Here is a 17,892-nt window from a genome sequence, read left to right as displayed (position 1 = left end):
ATGTCCATTTGAGTCGGTGATGCCATCCGAACATCTCATCCTCTGTCGTCCCCTTCTCCTCTGCCCTCAATCTTTCCCAGCATCAGGGTGTTTTCAAATGAGTCAGCTCTTCACGTCAGGTGGCCAAAGTATTTCTAGCACTGCCACACACCAAATAACCTAAAAACTTTCCACAACAAAATATCTAGAAATGCTGAATAAATTATAACTAAAATCTTTTCAGTTATAATTAAGTTAAATTATAATTTAAATTATAATTTAGTTACAATTAAGCTCCAAAGAAAGGGAAATCTCTCACTGAGAAGTGGGATGGAGCAAAGAGGAAACTTTACTTTTTACTTATCCACCTATTTTTATGTTATAACCAGTAAGTATTACTTTTTAAATTTAAAAATAATAACAATTTCTGAAGTACACTGAAAAAAGATGCTTTGGTTGATATGTCATATTTATGAATGAAAATCATAGGAAATTGTTCCCTTAAGAGAGTCTTTTAGGGGTAGAAGAATGGAGATAGTAGTACTGCCTCAGATTCAAACTGGCACACCATAAACCCTGTATGCCAGGGTGGAACGAAGTCAGCTTTTTATAGCTGAAATAAAATTTTTTATTCACCACTGTCTGTACAAATCCTTGAAAATAAAATTTCTTCTCCTAAAAAAAAAAAAAAAGATGCTGTGGATTTAATAATCCATGCCACCTCCTGAATAACTAAAGCAATGTGACTTCAGGGTAAACTTTAAGGTAAAACAGTCACTAGTTTATCCAATTTAATTCAACACATACTATCTACCTTGTAAGCAAGCGCAAAAGCCTTTGATTAATAATAGCAAGATGAATTTTCTAATTTTTAAAGAGTTTAAAATCTGTGAGGAAGAATAAGGAAGGTAGCAAAAAAAAAAAAAAAAACCTGTAATGCAGAATAGAATATGAAAACGGTCATCCTCTGCATCAAAATTTGAAAACTAAATGTTTAAAATTCCAATTTCCGGTTTGTAACATCAGAACCCCAAACCAGTCAAACATTATTTTATATTTTCCATTACTATTCTTAAAATTTATTTATCTTTTAAATTTTTACTTAAATTTCTTTTTATTTATTTATTTTTTGGACATGCTGCAAAGCTCAGAATCTTAGTTCCCTGACCAGGGATTAAACTCACACCTCTAGCATTGGAAGCAGGAAGTCCAAAGGCACAATTACTAATACACAGTTTCTATAGGCTTTGTAATCTCTTCCCACAAATGAATTCTCAGCTGTTTTCTTCCTTTGATTTGTATACCTGTTAATATGCCACATTTATTACTACTAATCAAAGAAAACTCAATCCTCTTTGCATATTTCTATAATTATAAATCTGAAAATTAAACAGTAATACAGGTTGTAATGGACCAAATATTTGATTCTTCCCATCTCCAATCATACAGCATCCTACCCAAAACAGTCAGACACTTGGGGAAAGGTTTAAGGCACAGCAGGGTTTTTCTTTTATTAAGAACAAGATACAGAGAACAATAGAATCCTTCCTGTAAAATTTACTGAATAGGATATACAAACTTCTATGACAATTAAAATAACAAACACCACCAAAATCAACACATCTTCGATCTTTAGCAACCAAAAAAATTTTTAAGAAATATCAAAAACTGAGAAAAGTTACATTCCATCCATGTGAGGGTAGTCCAGCTTTGCCCACCAGGAATTTTTTAATGATTCCCAGTTCTAAAAAGATTCTAGAGGCAGCCTTTCAACCTGCACCACTGGTTAACATCCTGTGTCTTCAAGGCAGTAATCTGGTGTGTAGCCCAGAAGAATTATCCTGTCCAACCCAAAGAGTTGTAAAAATTTCAGAATAATCACATGGCCATAATATTGTTTATTGTTCACTCTTGCCCGTCTTGAAACGGCATGGTAACTGCTGGCATGTACAGACAATAGCTATGCATTTTAGACAGACAATAATTACTTAAGTACTATAGATCCCCTGGAGAAGGACAGGACAACCCAATCCAGTATTCTTGCCTGGAGAATCCCATGGACAGAGGAGCCTGGTGGGCTACAGTCCACAGCATCACAGAGTCAGACAACACGACTGAGCACACACGCATGTATCATCTCGTAAAGGGAGGCTTGCCTGATTAGGGGAAAGATAAGAATCTATAAGATGCCAGTAAAGGCAAATGCTGTGAGGTTAAGCTATGGACCAGCTGCAGCCCAGATGCCCTAAAACTGTACAAGGACCTTGAAAGAAACTCACTGAGATATTTCTGCTCCCACAATGAAGCATCACAATGAGAGACCAGATATGCATCTCATCCAAATGAACCTGATAATTAATTATGCCACTTGGTTCTAAAATTCAGGAAAGAATCAATATTATCTCCTTTATGTACTCTGAGGGTTTCTTAAATGCTAACCTTGACTAAGAAGTAAAAATGTCTAAGTATCAATAAAGCACTGTTCCAATTCCTCTGTTTTGAAATCCCTCTTAAATGTTTTTAACAGGTAAGATTTTAAAAAGAAAAAAAGAAATAACTAAGAATGGCATATTAAAAAAAAAGTACACAGTAACAAATGGAAGTACCAATAAGAATGTTATTTGTAAAGGCAATAGAGAGAATGGTAAAGCTGTCAGGCTCTGGCATAAAGACGCACAGCCAACTACTTGTGTAATCCTGAGCAAGTGTCTTAAACCCTGTGCCCCACTTTCCTCTTCTGTACAATGGGGATAATAAGTAACAGTCTTGGAGTTATTGATTAAATCAGCTAATCATGTAAAGTGGGTTTTAATATTTGATCATTATTTTCCAAACAGGTGGATAAAAATTCAAAATTTTAATAGCATTCTGTTGATGAGGCTGTTGTGAAACAGTCACGTGCTCTGCTAACTACTAAGCCTTATGGGGGGCAATCTGGAAATTTCACTTTATCCCATTGATACTCTTGCACAGGTGTGAAAAGAAAGTATATCAGCTTGTAATTTCATACTGGAACCAAAATGTCCATCAAAAGTGATAACTAAGAATGGCAAATTTATGACATGAAACACTATGCAGATTTTTTTTAACAGAGTACACTGATTTACTGACATAAACCTCTTAAGTGAAAAATGCAAGATGCATAGACTAATGTATATGATATAAAGAGACTGAAAAATCAAAATACATATTCACCCTTGTTTTCACACTAAGAGAAACTAAAAGCGGTGGAAAGAAACTGGACAGACAGCAGACAGGATGAGAGGGAAACTTTAAACTGTGTATATTTTTGTTTTGTTTTTTTTTTGCTTTTTTAGCTAAAAAAATTTTACCCATTCAATTATCAATTTTGAAAGTATTTTTTAAGTGTCAGGCATACACTCTAAAGTTAGCAAATGTTAGCTGCAATTATTACTATTGTCAGCAGCAGCAGCAGAATTACAAGTATTATCATTATTAGCAAGCTCCTTTCTGAAGCTTTTTCTTACTCCCTCTGCACAGAAGCCTCCTCTAACTAACTCCCAGACTGTTTAAGGAACTTATCATTTTCTACTCTTGCATAAGCTGCTTAAGACATAGGTCATGTATCTACCTAACAGATACAAACATTTTGCAGTAACAGTAACCTAGAGGTAATAGTAACCTACTCCAAGGAAAACAGAGACCATTTCTAAAGGGATTATACTCTACCATTAATTATAAGTCCTGAAAATCGAAAAACTTGAATAACTGGATTTGCTAACATTCTTTCAGATACTACCCAACGAAAAAGCTCTCTTTGACTAAGCTTTTTTCTTCTCACAGGACTTCCCCAGACATCATGTCCCAAGCCAAGACACAACATGTACCAACTCTTTAACTCCCTGCAATCTCTGAAATGTCTTTTGGCAAATCCCAACACCCTGGTACAACACTCCTATCGAAAAAGCATCCGTTGAGTGTTTCCTTTTAGATAGAGGTTCGCGTATTAGTCCGTGAATAAAGTGCCCTTTTAACTAGAGAAGACCTAGCACTTGATTCCTAATTCGCTCGGTGTTTTGTTTGCTCTGGTATGGAGGGTATTCTATAACTGACTGCTCGCTCAGTAGCTCAATTCTAGCTGTCATTCCAGCACACCAAATACTCCACTGACAGCTCAACAGTCACTTTTCATTCAGGCCCCTCCCCTTCCCTCCCCGCTCAACCCCCATCAGCTCAGGAGCTCCTTCCCTACACTGACATTCTGACAGTTCAGAAGTCCCTTTCCACAAGCTGTCCTCCTCTGCAGCTGCAAGACCACGTCCCCCACTTTCATCATCCCGCGACTCAATTTAGTCCCCAATATCATCGCTCTCCCAAATAATCCAAATCACACCATCAGTTTCTTCCCAAGAAGCGGGCGGCTTTAAAGCCTTCCCCAGCAAGTACACAATTGACAGCTCGACACCAGATTCCCCAAGTATCCTTTCCTTTTCTCTCCGCTCCTACTCTAGGCACTGGCTCTTTTCTCGCAATCACTCGTTCGCCCCGGCTACCCCGAAATTCCCAGCCTCGTTCTCTAAATACGCTCTCCGCTCTCCCCTCCTCCCCATCCCCTTTCCACCGCTGACAGCTCAGTCACTTCCATCCCCATGTGGCTGCACCTTCCCCCACTTCTTTCTCCTGACAGCTCGGAGTCGGCTCCGAGCTTCCCCTCCCCGAGGCCTCTCCAGACCCGGCCTGGGCAATCCCGCGGTGTCCCCCGCCCCGGGGAAAGGCTCCACTCACCCACTCTCCCGCATCACGTTGCTGTCTCCGCAGTCGCAGGCACCCCCGGCCTGGCTACGGAACATGTTGAAGTCGTGTCCGGTGTGGTCTCCCTGGTGGAAGCACTCGGCGCAAAGCGACATGCAGGGGGAGATGCCGCACGTCCGGCAGCGGTAGGCCACGAAGTTGGCTGTCCAGACCAGGCCGCATAGCGCCGCGGGGTCGTAGGCCCGCACCGCCGCGCAGAACTCGTCGTAGCCTCCGCCGCCCGCCAGAAGGCACTTACACCACTCCAGAGCCTCCTCCTCGGCCGCCCCCGGACCGCCCCCGCCGCCGGCCGCCGCCGCCTCCTCGCCGTCCGCAGCCGCTGCCAGCGGCCGCTCGGCGCTCAGCACCCGCTCCAGCAGCGCCTGCAGCTCCTCAGCACCTGCCCGGTTGTCCGGCCGGCTGAGGGCCGCTTTCAGGTGCGCGGCGGTGGCTGCTTTGTCCAGGGCCAGCCCGGGAGCAGGCACCTCGGCTTGGGGTGGCTGCGGCCCCCCGACGGCCGCAGCGGCCGCCGCCGCCATGATGAGAGCTCAGAATTTGGAGAGTCCAGGGCCGGCGGCTCCTCCCGGGAGGGTGGGGGAATTGACTGCTGCGATTGCTCGGTCCGCCCAACTCTCGCGATACCCCGGGGCTGCCGCGCACCTCCGCCTGCGTCCCCGCCCATGCACACACCCCCTCCCGCTCGGGTGAGGGCTTCCCGACCCTCTAGTCTGGGACAGTCCTCCTGTTTCTTTCTTCAACCTTTTGGCTCTCTTGTAGTTGAAAACCACTAAAAGAAGGGACTCGACTTTTTAAAAATTTTGATATGGGTAATATGGAAAACCTTTAATATGGACCTTTTTTCCCTTTATTTACCTGAACTATAAAAGACAGCATCTTTCAGATGTATTTTAGGCATCTCCATTTCGTTTTGAGATACAGATTTCCACTGTTATCAAACCCTTAATTACTATGGAATTACTGTTATTACTGGGGAAAAAAAGAAACTAACTCCCCTCCTCCCCGAATCAATTCCTACCTTCACACTACTATCAGTTTAAACTTCTAATACATTTTTTAGAGGACTAGGGTATATTCTTACTATCTCTCCTGTTCAAAATCTTTAGTGGAAGCAAAACTCAAACACTACTTGAATCTTCTGTTAAAGTCCACCACCAACCTGTCTTTCTATCATTATCTCCTGGTGCTACTCTAATTTTGCTATTTGAAAGAAATCAATGGGACTCTTTAGTGTTTTCTGAGAGATGCTTTCTTGTTTCCTGCCCCTGGTCTGTATTGCTCCTAGTGCCACCCATACTCCACCCCATAAAATCACCCTACACTCCTAGCAATGTCTGCGTGTTTCATTTCCCTTCTTCCAAAGAAAATGGTTTTGAACTTATTTGATGATATAACATTGCTTTTCACTATAAAAAAAAACCCTCACCCCCACCGCACTACTAATTGGTAAGTTTTTTGAGGGCAAAGAATGAGTTTTCATCATTGTCGATAAGTGTTCAAATATTTGGCCGATTATTGTCATTAAATGGAATATAATTAGAATAGATAACTTGTTGCATATTTATTGTGCCCCATTCTTTATGTATGTTATTTAACTATCTCAATAATTCTATAAAGAAATGAAACTTACAGAGGTGGTTTATGTGTCCCAAAAACACACAACTGGCAATTAAATATGACTAGAAACCAAGTTCATCTGAATCCAAAGTCCTACTTTTTCTATTACATCAATGCTTCCCAAACTTTCCTGATCCTAAGACTCACCTGAAGTTCTTACCCACAAAATATATTCCCAGGCTCTATCCCAGACCCAAGGTATCAAAATCTCCAGAAGTTACACTGTCCTGTCAAGCAAAATCTGAATCTTAAAAGAAATTGTCATTAACAGTCCTTCCAGAACTAAAAACCACAGCTTATTAAGTTTCCATAGCTCATCTCCAGAGAACTAGATGTATTATTAAAAGTAATTTAGGAATATATAACAAAGGACAATCAAGAATGAATAAAACTCTAGGAGAAGCAATCCAAAGAAGTAGAATGAGTATTTCCAATTCATAAACAGTGATATAAATGAATCTAACATAACAAAAACATACTATTTCACACGTCTTGACCAGACTCAACATTAATAAAGCATTTCACAATCATTTAACAGTGACGAATAATTCAATAATTCCCTTTATGAATCACCAAATTATAAACCAAATAAAATCCAAAAACATTTCAAATGAAGATAGAACTAGTGTGTATTCACTAATCAGTGTTTTTGGTCTGGCAGTAGAAGTGTGCTGGTATTTCTCCAGGATGGCTTGCCTGTGGAGAATAATAAGGGTGCCTGTTCTGCTTGACCATGATGATGCATGCTGGCAAATGAAGTCTTTTCAGCATGCCTCAGTGGTCTCCACATGCTCTGCAAAATTTCTACAAAATTTCACCACTTGTCACCAGTGCCTCCTTTTTTTCCGTAACAAAAACAAACAAAAGAAAGTTTAAATATCACCCTTTATTTTAGTTACATAGATATTGCCATGCATATACAGAAACCTGGACATGGGCCAGATTTCCCACCTACTTTGTGAGGATAGCAGATATGTTCAACATCAGAGAACCATTAAGAATAACTAGCAATAACAAAAATAGAAATAACCCAAGTGAAAAATGGGCTAAAAAGGTGAATAGACATTTTACCAAAGAAAATATATAAATGGTCAATCAGATCTAATCCCTTGAATTTATTTGTTATGGGATTCAGTTCAGTTCAGTTCAGTTCAGTCGCTCAGTTGTGTCTGACTCTTTGCGACCCCATGCATCGCAGCACGCCAGGCCTCCCTGTCCATCACCAACTCCTGGAGTTCACTCAAACTCATGTCCATCGAGTGGGTGATGCCATCGAGCCATCTCATCCTCGGTCGTCCCCTTCTCCTCCTGCCCCCAATCCCTCCCAGCATCAGAGTCTTTTCCATTGAGTCAACTCTTCGCATGAGGTGGCCAAAGTACTAGAGTTTCAGCTTCAGCATCATTCCTTCCAAAGAAATCCCAGGGCTGATCTCCTTCAGAATGTTATGGGATTACAGACATATAAAAATACATGTAACATATAAAAATATATAGACATTAAAAATAGACATATAAAAGATTCTAAGCATCATTATTCATTAAGAAAATACAAGTCAAAATTATGAGATATTACTACACACACTCACCAATTGGCAATAATCAGAAAGAGAGACAATAACAAATGTTGACAAGGATATAGAAAAATAGGACTCCTCATACAACACTGATGGGAATGTAAAATGGTACAGCTTCTTGGGAAAACAGTTTGGCAGTTATGTACTTACAGTGTTAAACATAACTTTACCACATAACTCTATAATTCCACTTCTAGGAATCTACCCAAGAGAATTTAAAATATATATCCAAACAAAAACTTGTAGATGAATACTCACAGCAGTATTATTCACAATTAGAAAGAAAGAAAGAAAGAAAAAAAAAAAACCTGGAAGAGATCCAAGGCTCTATCAATCTGTAAATGGATAAACCAAATGTGATGTTTTTGTATAATGGTTACTACTTAACAATACAAAGAAATGAAGTGCATGCTACAATACGGATGAATTTCAAAAATCTTATGTCAATGAAAGAAATCAGACACACCAAAAATATGTATTGTATTGTCCCATTTATTTGAACTGTCCAGAAAGGTACATTTATAGAGACACAAGATAGACTAACAGTTGTCTTAAGCTGGGAGTTAAGAACCGGGAGTGATTACAAGTAAACACAACATATCTTTTTAGGATGACAGGAATGTATTAAAGATGGATTATGTTGATGGTTACACAGCTATGTGAATTTACTAAAAATCATTTATTTCTACTCTAAAAGTAGGTAGATTTTATGGTATGAAATCATACTGCAATAAAAGTTAATAATATAATTAATATTACTTCTTATTTGAGATGAATGAAATAATCAAATTTCTGTCCAGGTGAAAACTACATTATTGCTTTAGCTTTCAAAATCAATGTGACAGGCTCTCAAATCTTTGCCTCTCCTAGGATGTCTGGGGTTTGGATTGTTTGGATCCAGAAAGTTTGCCATTTTTCTCTTTCAACTCATTAGTGTAAAATAAAAACTCTTCTAAATTACCTCTCAAGTCACTGGGCTGTGTCATGAGAAATTCCTACAACTATCATATTTCCTTGAGGGAAAGCCGATTGAAATTCAGCTGAAAACTCTGTGTTCATTTAAATACATTTAAAGGCTATACCTTATGAGATTACATTGAATCATGCTGTTACTCTACAGAAGACATTGAATAAGTAACAATGCAACATACTGCATTACAAAAAGCGACAAAATAATATCTTAAAAACTATGTGTATTTATATATCCCATCTTAATTTGTACAAATAAGAATCTTATGATATTTCTAAACTGGCTTTTCAAATCAAAATAAACCACACGCACATAGGTAAAGGCTATAAATAACAATTGCTTCCAAAATTAGGGACCCTTGAAAGAGAATTTAAATCAATGTAAGCTCTCCAAAGTTGGTTTTTGTTGCTGTTTGTTTGTTTGTTGGCCTTACTACATGCAAGATCTCAGTTCCCTGATCAGGGGTGGAACCCATACTGCCTGCAGTAGGAGCACAGACTCCTAACCACAGGACTGCCAGGGAATGCCCTCCAAAGTTATTTTCATATTTATCCAGACTCTCTTGGTTTCAAGAGACAAAAACTTGAATTAGCTTAAGCCAGAAAAAGCATCATATTAGATCATATAAACAATGGAGGGAAGGGAAAAGTAAATTTGGATACATCTCCACATTTGCTTTCAGTGAGCATTAGCTCCATTGTCCCCAGCTCTAGGTCACACCTCCACAACCTCACAACAGAGAAAAAGGGTCTCTTTTTTGCCAGATCCACTTAAAATCCTGGGAAGGAACTCATGGCCCACTCAAGGCCAAAGCCACCCTTATCACCAGAAGTAAGAGGAGGAGATACCTGCTGGGAAATTAAAACATACAAGATACCTACAACTATATTAACTTCTAAATTTTCTGCCTAGCATCTTAATACATGCCAAACTTTCTCTATATGCATAGCCAGTTCACCAGCTTTAATGACAATTGTTGAAATTCACACCATAAGAAACACTGTGCCAACCATGTACAAGGAATTCTGCCAGATGATCACATTTAAGATTCATGACAACCCTGAGAAGTAATTATCATTATCCCCATTTTATAAACAGCAATGATACCCTTCATTTCATAGCCTTCAAAACATAAAAAAGAACCCTGGGAGAGCATCCATTCATTGTTCCTACATGTGCCTGTCTCTCCCTTCTCCTCTTTCACCCACACTATCCCCCTTCCCCTCCTCTCTCCCTCCCTCCCTTCCTTCCTTCAAAACTGAGTCCTTGAAGACTTTGCAAATGTACGTAACTGTGATTCTCTCATTTGCTTAATATTGAAACAAGGCCATTTTAAAAAAGTTTCTCAACTCATGCTTTAGAAATATTTGGGGGAAAAAAGCATGACAGTACATAAAGGATTTTGACCTATATTAGCTCCTCTACAAACTGGTCTTTTCCAAGGTTATAAATGCTTATCAACTCTCTGCAATCTTTTTTATTATCATTTAGTACCATTACAGACCTGGGTTCAATCCCTGGGTCGGGAAGATCTCCTGGAGAAGGAAATGGCAACGCACTCCAGCATTCTTGCCTGGAAAATCCCATGGACGGAGAAGCCTGGTAGGCTACAGTCCATGGGGGTCACAAAGAGTCAGACACGACTGAGCGACTTCACTTCACTTACTACCTTTACAAGTTGTCCTAATTCCCTCCTCCTTTTTTTTTAAACTAAGGAAAGTTTCCTTCCATGCACCTTTACTAAAGACGGTGAGGATGTGGAGCACCTAGAACTATCAACTAGCATCAGCAGGAGTACAAAACGGTTCAGCAACTTTGGGAAAAAGTTCCACAGTCTCTTATAAAGTGAAACAAATGTCTACTCTATGATCCAAAAATTACACATAAGAGAAACAAAAACATACATATCCAGAAGAAACCTATGTAAGAATATTCATAGTAATGTTATTCATAGTAGCCAAAAACTGGAAACAATTTAAATGTACATCAAAAATGAATGTATAAATACTGGACTTCCCTGGTGTTTCACTCCCAATACAGGGACGTGAGTTTGATCCCTGGTCAGGGAACTAAGATCCTGTATTCTACAGACAGTGGCAAAAATAAATAAATAAATGCATAAACAAATTGTAGTATATTTCATGCAGTACAATACTACTCAATGATAAAAATGAATGATGTACATCAGGTATGAAGCTCAAAAACTTAATGCTAAGTAAAATAAAGCAAAAAAAAGTATGTTTACATGATTCGATTTATATGAAGTCTTACAACAGGCAAAAGTAATCTATGACAATCAAAATCAAAACAGTGGTTGCCTGTGGACTGGCAGTAATTGACTGGTAGGATCAGAAGGGGAATTACTGGGATGAATGGAACTATATCTTAAATGGGGTGTTGTTTACATTGTATATTATTCACATTTCATCAAACTATACACAAGATTTGTGCATTTTGTGTAAACTATTTCTTAATTTTAAAAATGGAAACAAACTGAATACTATTTAAAGTAAAATAAATATAGTATATTCATATAATAACTTCCCAGATGGCTCAGCAGTAAAGAATCTGCCTGCCAATGCAGCAGACTTGGGTTGGATGCCTGGATCAGGAAGATTCCCTGGAGAAGGAACTGGCAATCCATACCAGTATTCTTGCCTGAGAAATCCCCTGGACAGAGGAGCCTGGTGGGTTACAGTTCATGCGGTCACAAAGAGTCGGACACGACTAAAGGGACTTAGCACTCAGCCTGCATGCAGTAATGAAAATAAGCAGACATGGAAGAATCTTGCATATATGCTGTTGAGCAAAAGAAATATGACATAGTGGATATGATTATACTTATATAAAGTAAAAGAATAGTAAAATTAACCTATGGCTTTAAAAGTCAGGAGAATTATTACTTTTGGAGAGGGGGGCAGGGGAGTGATTGGAGGATACTTTCCAGGTGTTGACAGTATTCTATCTCTTCCTTTCTAATCTTGATGGTGGTTAAACAGATTTGTTCACTGTATTCACTTGTTCAGTAAGCTGTTCATTTATAATTTGTGCCTATATATCTTCAGTTCAGTTCAGTTGCTCAGTCGTGTCCGACTTTTCGCAACCCCATGAATCACAGCATGCCAGGCCTCCCTGTCCATCACCAACTCCTGGAGTTCACCCAAACTCATGTGCATCAAAGCAGTGATGCCATCCAGCCATCTCATCCTCTGTCGTCCCCTTCTCCTCCTCCACCTCAATCCCTCCCAGCATCAGGGTTTTTTCCAATGAGTCAACTCTTCGCATGAGGTGGCCAAAATATAGGAGTTTCAGCCCCAGCATCAGTCCTTCCAATGAACACCCAGGACTGGTCTCCTTTAGGATGGACTGGTTGGATCTTCTTGCAGTACAAGGGACGGTCAAGACTATTCTCCAACACCAGTTCAAAAGCATCAATTCTTCGGCGCTCAGCTTTCTTCACAGTCCAACTCTCACATCCGTACATGACTACTGGAAAAACCATAGCCTTGACTAGACGGACCTTTATTGGCAAAGTATGTCTCTGCTTTTTAATATGCTATCTAGGTTGATCATAACTTTCCTTCCAAGGAGTAAGCATCTTTTAACTATACATGTGACATGTCAACAAATTTTTTAAAATTAGTACTACTTGTAAGGAAGATACATATTTTGCACTTAATAATTTATGAATAAGTAAACGGATCTTCAAATTTGGAAAACTCAGCAGTGGCCACAGAACTGGAAAAGGTCAGTTTTCATTCCAATTCCAAAGAAAGCCAATGCCAAAGAATGCTCAAACTACTGCACAATGCACTCATCTCACACGCTAGTAAAGTAATGCTCAAAATTCTCCAAGCCAGGCTTCAGCAATACGTGAACCATGAACTTCCAGATGTTCAAGCTGGTTTTAGAAAGGGCAGAGGAACCAGAGATCAAATTGCCAACATCTGCCAGATCATGGAAAAAGCAAGAGAGTTCCAGAAAAACACCTATTTCTGCTTTATTGACTATACCAAAGACTTTGACTGTGTGGATCACAAGAAACTGTGGAAAATTCTTCAAGAGATGGGAATACCAGACCACCTGACCTGCCTCTTGCTATTCTTTGGAACTCAGCATTCAGATGCTTATATCTTTCCTTTTCTCCTTTGCTTTTCCCCTCTCTTCTTTTCACAGCTATTTGTAAGGCCTCCCCAGAGAGCCATTTTGCTTTTTTGCATTTCTTAAGGTCCGTCTAGTCAAGGCTTTGGTTTTTCCTGTGGTCATGTATGGATGCGAAAGTTGGACTGTGAAGAAGGCTGAGCGCCGAAGAATTGATGCTTTTGAACTGTGGTGTTGGAGAAGACTCTTGAGAGTCCCTTGGACTGAAAGGAGGTCCAGCCAGTCCATTCTGAAAGAGATCAACCCTGGGATTTCTTTGGAAGGAATGATGCTGAAGCTGAGGCTTCAGCACTTTGGTCACCTCATGTGAAGAGTTGACTCATTGGAAAAGACTCTGATGCTGGGCAGGAGGAGAAGGGGACGACCGAGGATGAGATGGCTGGATGGCATCACGGACTCAATGGACGTGAGTCTGAGTAAACTCCGGGAAATGGATATGGACAGGGAGGCTTGGCGTGCTGCGATTCATGGGGTCGCAAAGAGTCGGACACGACTGCGCGACTGAACTGAACTGAACTGAACTGAACTGACCTGCCTCTTGAGAAACCTATATGCAGGTCAGGAAGCAACAGTTAGAACTGGACATTGAACAACAGACTGGTTCCAAATAGGAAAAGGAGTACATCAAGGCTGTATATTGTCACTCTGTTATTTAACTTATATGCAGAGTACATCATGAGAAACACTGGGCTGGAAGAAGCACAAGCTGGAATCAAGATTGCTGGGAGAAATATCAATAACCTCAGATATGCAGATAATACCACCCTTATGGCAGAAAGTGAAGAGGAACTAAAAAGCCTCTTGATGAAAGTGAAAGAGGAGAGTGAAAAGGTTGGCTTAAAGCTTAACATTCAGAAAACTAAGATTATGGCATCTGGTCCCATCACTTCATGGGAAATAGATGGGGAAACAGTGGAAACAGTGTCAGAGTTTATTTGGGGGGCTCCAAAGTCACTGCAGATGGTGATTGTAGCCATGAAATTAAAAGACGCTTACTCCTTGGAAGAAAGGTTATGACCCACCTAGATAGCATATTGAAAAGCAGAGACATTACTTTGCCAACAAAGGTCCGTCTAGTCAAGGCTATGGTTTTTCCAGTGGTCATGTATGGATGTAAGAGTTGGACTGTGAAGAAAGCTGAGCACCGAAGAATTGATGCTTTTGAACTGTGGTGTTGGAGAAGACTCTTGAGAGTCCCATGTACTGCAAGAAGATCCAACCAGTCCATCCTAAAGGAGATCAGTCCTGTGTGCTCATTGGAAGGACTGATGTTGAAGCTGAAACTCTAATACTTGGGCCACCTCATGCGAAGAGCTGACTCATTGGAAAAGACCCTGATGCTGGGAAAGATTGAGGGTGGGAAGAGAAGGGGACAACAGAGGATGAGATGGCTGGATGGCATCACCGACTCGATGGACATGAGTTTGGGTAAACTCGGGGAGTTGGTGATGGACAGGGAGGCCTGGCATGCTGTGATTCATGGGATAGCAAAGAGTCGGCCACAACTGAGCAACTGAACTGAAATGGATGTTCAGCACTGAAAAAGAAACATTCCAGATTTGAAGGTTAAATGTGATTATGAATTCACTTAAATTGAAATATTAGGAAATATACTTTCTAATATTAGAAATATTAAAATAGTTCATACTTAAATTTCAGTCAGTAATCAATTCTCAAAGCATAGTTTGCAGACTTTTAAGGGGACCAAGACCCTTGCAGGAAGTCAAGATTATTTTTGTAATAATAATACATTATTTGCTTTTCAGTTTCTCATTATTTCAGAAGCATAGAGTGAAATTTTCCATATGCTACAGGATATATCATGATGTCATCATTCTGGCCATGAAATGTGTCCTTTCATATTCTTATGTGTTTTAGAACGTTCTGAAGTACGCTAGTAGGATTAGAACTTAAATATGTGTATTTTCAGAGATTAACTAAGTTTTTTTCTCAGTACTTCTACCATATTCTTACTAGCTATATTCAGTTATTTCTGCTATGGTCTCTGCAACCTCATTATCATGGACTAAATTGTTATTTAGAAATTATGACATTATCACACCCATGCAAATAAAAAATAGCATATTTGCTGTGTCAGTTTTCAACAATTTTAATTTGAAAACATTTCTAAATTTTTAATTTTATGCAAAACTGTTGCTTTTAAGAAATTAATAATTTTTTTTTCTAAAATAGAAGATTTACGTTTAAGAATGACTCTTTGGCTTAAAAGAGGGGAGATGAAATCTACAAGTGGCTAGATTTGCTATTTTCCTTGTATTGGGGCAGATTTAGGGCCATATAAAGGAGAGGGCAATGGCACCCCACTCCAGTACTCTTGCCTAGAAAATCCCATGGACAGAGGAGCCTGGAAGGCTGCAGTCCATGAGGTCGCTAAGAGTCAGACACGACTGAGTGACTTCACTTTCACTTTTACTTTCATGCATTGGAGAAGGAAATGGCAACCCACTCCAGTATTCTTGCCTGGAGAATCCCAGGGACGGGAGAGCCTGGTGGGCTGCCATCTATGGGGTCACACAGAGTCAGACACGACTGAAGCGACTTAGCAGCAGCAGCAGCAGTAGCAGTGCCATATAATCATCAGACAGGATCTTCAATGTGAATGTTAGGCAGTAAACACATTTCATGTTAAACACTCAGAGTATTGAATAACTTTCCTGAATCTCATGGTTTATCCTCCAACAACTGCACTGACATTTGCACTGATGTTGCAAAAGCTAACAATGAATAAAACTGTTTGTAACTTAATATAAATCAAGGAAATAGTACTGAACTATCTCGTTGACATGTATTTGTCTCTCTTAAATACTTGCAGAAAAACAAGCCAGCTTCCCTCTAAAATGGCCTCCAGTTCCAGTTCAGTCGTTCAGTCGTGTCCTACTCTTTGCGACCCCAAGAACACCAGGCCTCCCTGTCCATCACCAACTCCCAGAGTCTACCCAAACCCATGTCCATTGAGTCAGTGATGCCATCCAACCATCTCATCCTCTGTTGTCCCCTTCTCCTCCCACCTTCAATCTTTCCCAGTGTCAGGGTCTTTTTAAATGAAGCTCTTTGCATCACATAGAGATTGTTATATAATATTGAGTATAATTCCCTGTGCTCTACAATAGGTCCTTGTCGGTTATCTATTTCATACAGATATATATATATATATTCAGGTGGCCAAAGTATTGGAGTTTCAGCTTCAACTTCAGTCCTTCCAATGAACACCCAGGACTGATCTCCTTTAGGATGGACTGGTTGGATCTCCTTGCAGTCCAAGGAACTCTCAAGAGTCTTCTCCAAGACCACAGTTCAAAAGCATCAATTCTTCGGTGCTCAGCTTTCTTTATAGCCCAACTCTCACATCCATACATGACTACTGGAAAAACCATAGCCTCAATTCCCTCTAAAATGCCTCAATAGGCCACCATCACCCTAATACCAAAACCTGACAAAGATACTACAAAAAAAGAAAACTACAGGCCAATATCACTGATGAACATAGATGCAAAAGTCCTCAACAAAATTCTAGCAATCAGAATCCAACAACACATTAAAAAGATCATACACCATGACCAAGTGGGCTTTATCCCAGGGATGCAAGGATTCTTCAATATCCGCAAATCAATCAATATAATTCACCACATTAACAAATTGAAAAATAAAAACCGTATGATTATCTCAATAGATGCAGAGAAGGCCTTTGACAAAATTCAATATCCATTTATGATAAAAACTCTCCAGAAAGCAGGAATAGAAGGAACATACCTCAACATAATAAAAGCTATATATGACAAACCCACAGCAAACATTATCCTCAATGGTGAAAAATTGAAAGCATTTCCCCTAAAGTCAGGAACAAGACAAGGGTGCCCACTTTCACCACTACTATTCAACATAGTTCTGGAAGTTTTAGCCACAGCAATCAGAGCAGAAAAAGAAATAAAAGGAATCCAAATTGGAAAAGAAGACGTAAAACTCTCACTGTTTGCAGATGACATGATCCTCTACATAGAAAACACTAAAGACTCTACCAGAAAATTACTAGAGCTAATCAATGAATATAGTAAAGTTGCAGGATATAAAATCAACACACAGAAATCCCTTGCATTCCTATACACTAATAATGAGAAAGTAGAAAAAGAAATTAAGGAAACAATTCCATTCACCATTGCAACAAAAAGAATAAAATACTTAGGAATATATCTACCTAAAGAAACTAAAGACCTATATATAGAAAATTATAAAACACTGATGAAAGAAATCAAAGAGGACACTAATAGATGGAGAAATATACCATGTTCATGGATTGGAAGAATCAATATAGTGAAAATGAGTATACTACCCAAAGCAATTTACAAATTCAATGCAATCCCTATCAAGCTACCAGCGATATTTTTCACAGAACTAGAACAAATAATTTCAAGATTTGTATGGAAATACAAAAAACCTCGAATAGCCATAGCAATCTTGAGAAAGAAGAATGGAACTGGAGGAATCAACCTGCCTGACTTCAGGCTCTACTACAAAGCCACAGTCATCAAGACAGTATGGTATTGGCACAAAGACAGAAATATAGATCAGTGGAACAAAATAGAAAGCCCAGAGATAAATCCACACACATATGGACACCTTATCTTTGACAAAGGAGGCAAGAATATACAATGGAGTAAAGACAATCTCTTTAACAAGTGGTGCTGGGAAAACTGGTCAACCACTTGTAAAAGAATGAAACTAGATCACTTTCTAACACCGCACACAAAGATAAACTCAAAATGGATTAAAGATCTAAATGTAAGACCAGAAACTATAAAACTC

General features: G+C 39.4%; 1 protein-coding gene across 6 annotated transcripts in view; it reads right to left on the bottom strand.

Moving 5' to 3' along the window:
• The window catches only part of UBR3 (ubiquitin protein ligase E3 component n-recognin 3), a 208,485-nt gene extending 203,182 nt beyond the window's left edge, over positions 1-5,303 (bottom strand). For 3 of the 6 annotated variants that reach the window (XM_040229306.1, XM_040229307.1, XM_040229312.1), the window contains exon 1: positions 4,726-5,303. In XM_040229306.1, the coding sequence (XP_040085240.1) occupies positions 4,726-5,270 (545 nt within the window). In that variant the 5' untranslated portion in view covers positions 5,271-5,303. The remainder of the gene's footprint in view (positions 1-4,725) is intronic. The other 3 variants (XM_040229308.1, XM_040229309.1, XM_040229311.1) reach the window with 1 other exon arrangement.
• Positions 5,304-17,892: the final 12,589 nt, after the last annotated feature.

Source organism: Oryx dammah, unplaced genomic scaffold, assembly GCF_014754425.2.
Source record: "Oryx dammah isolate SB20612 unplaced genomic scaffold, SCBI_Odam_1.1 HiC_scaffold_27, whole genome shotgun sequence".
NCBI classification, from domain to species: domain Eukaryota; kingdom Metazoa; phylum Chordata; class Mammalia; order Artiodactyla; family Bovidae; genus Oryx; species Oryx dammah.
Note: the sequence above shows the minus strand (reverse complement) of the source record. Positions and strands in the feature narration are given on the sequence as shown.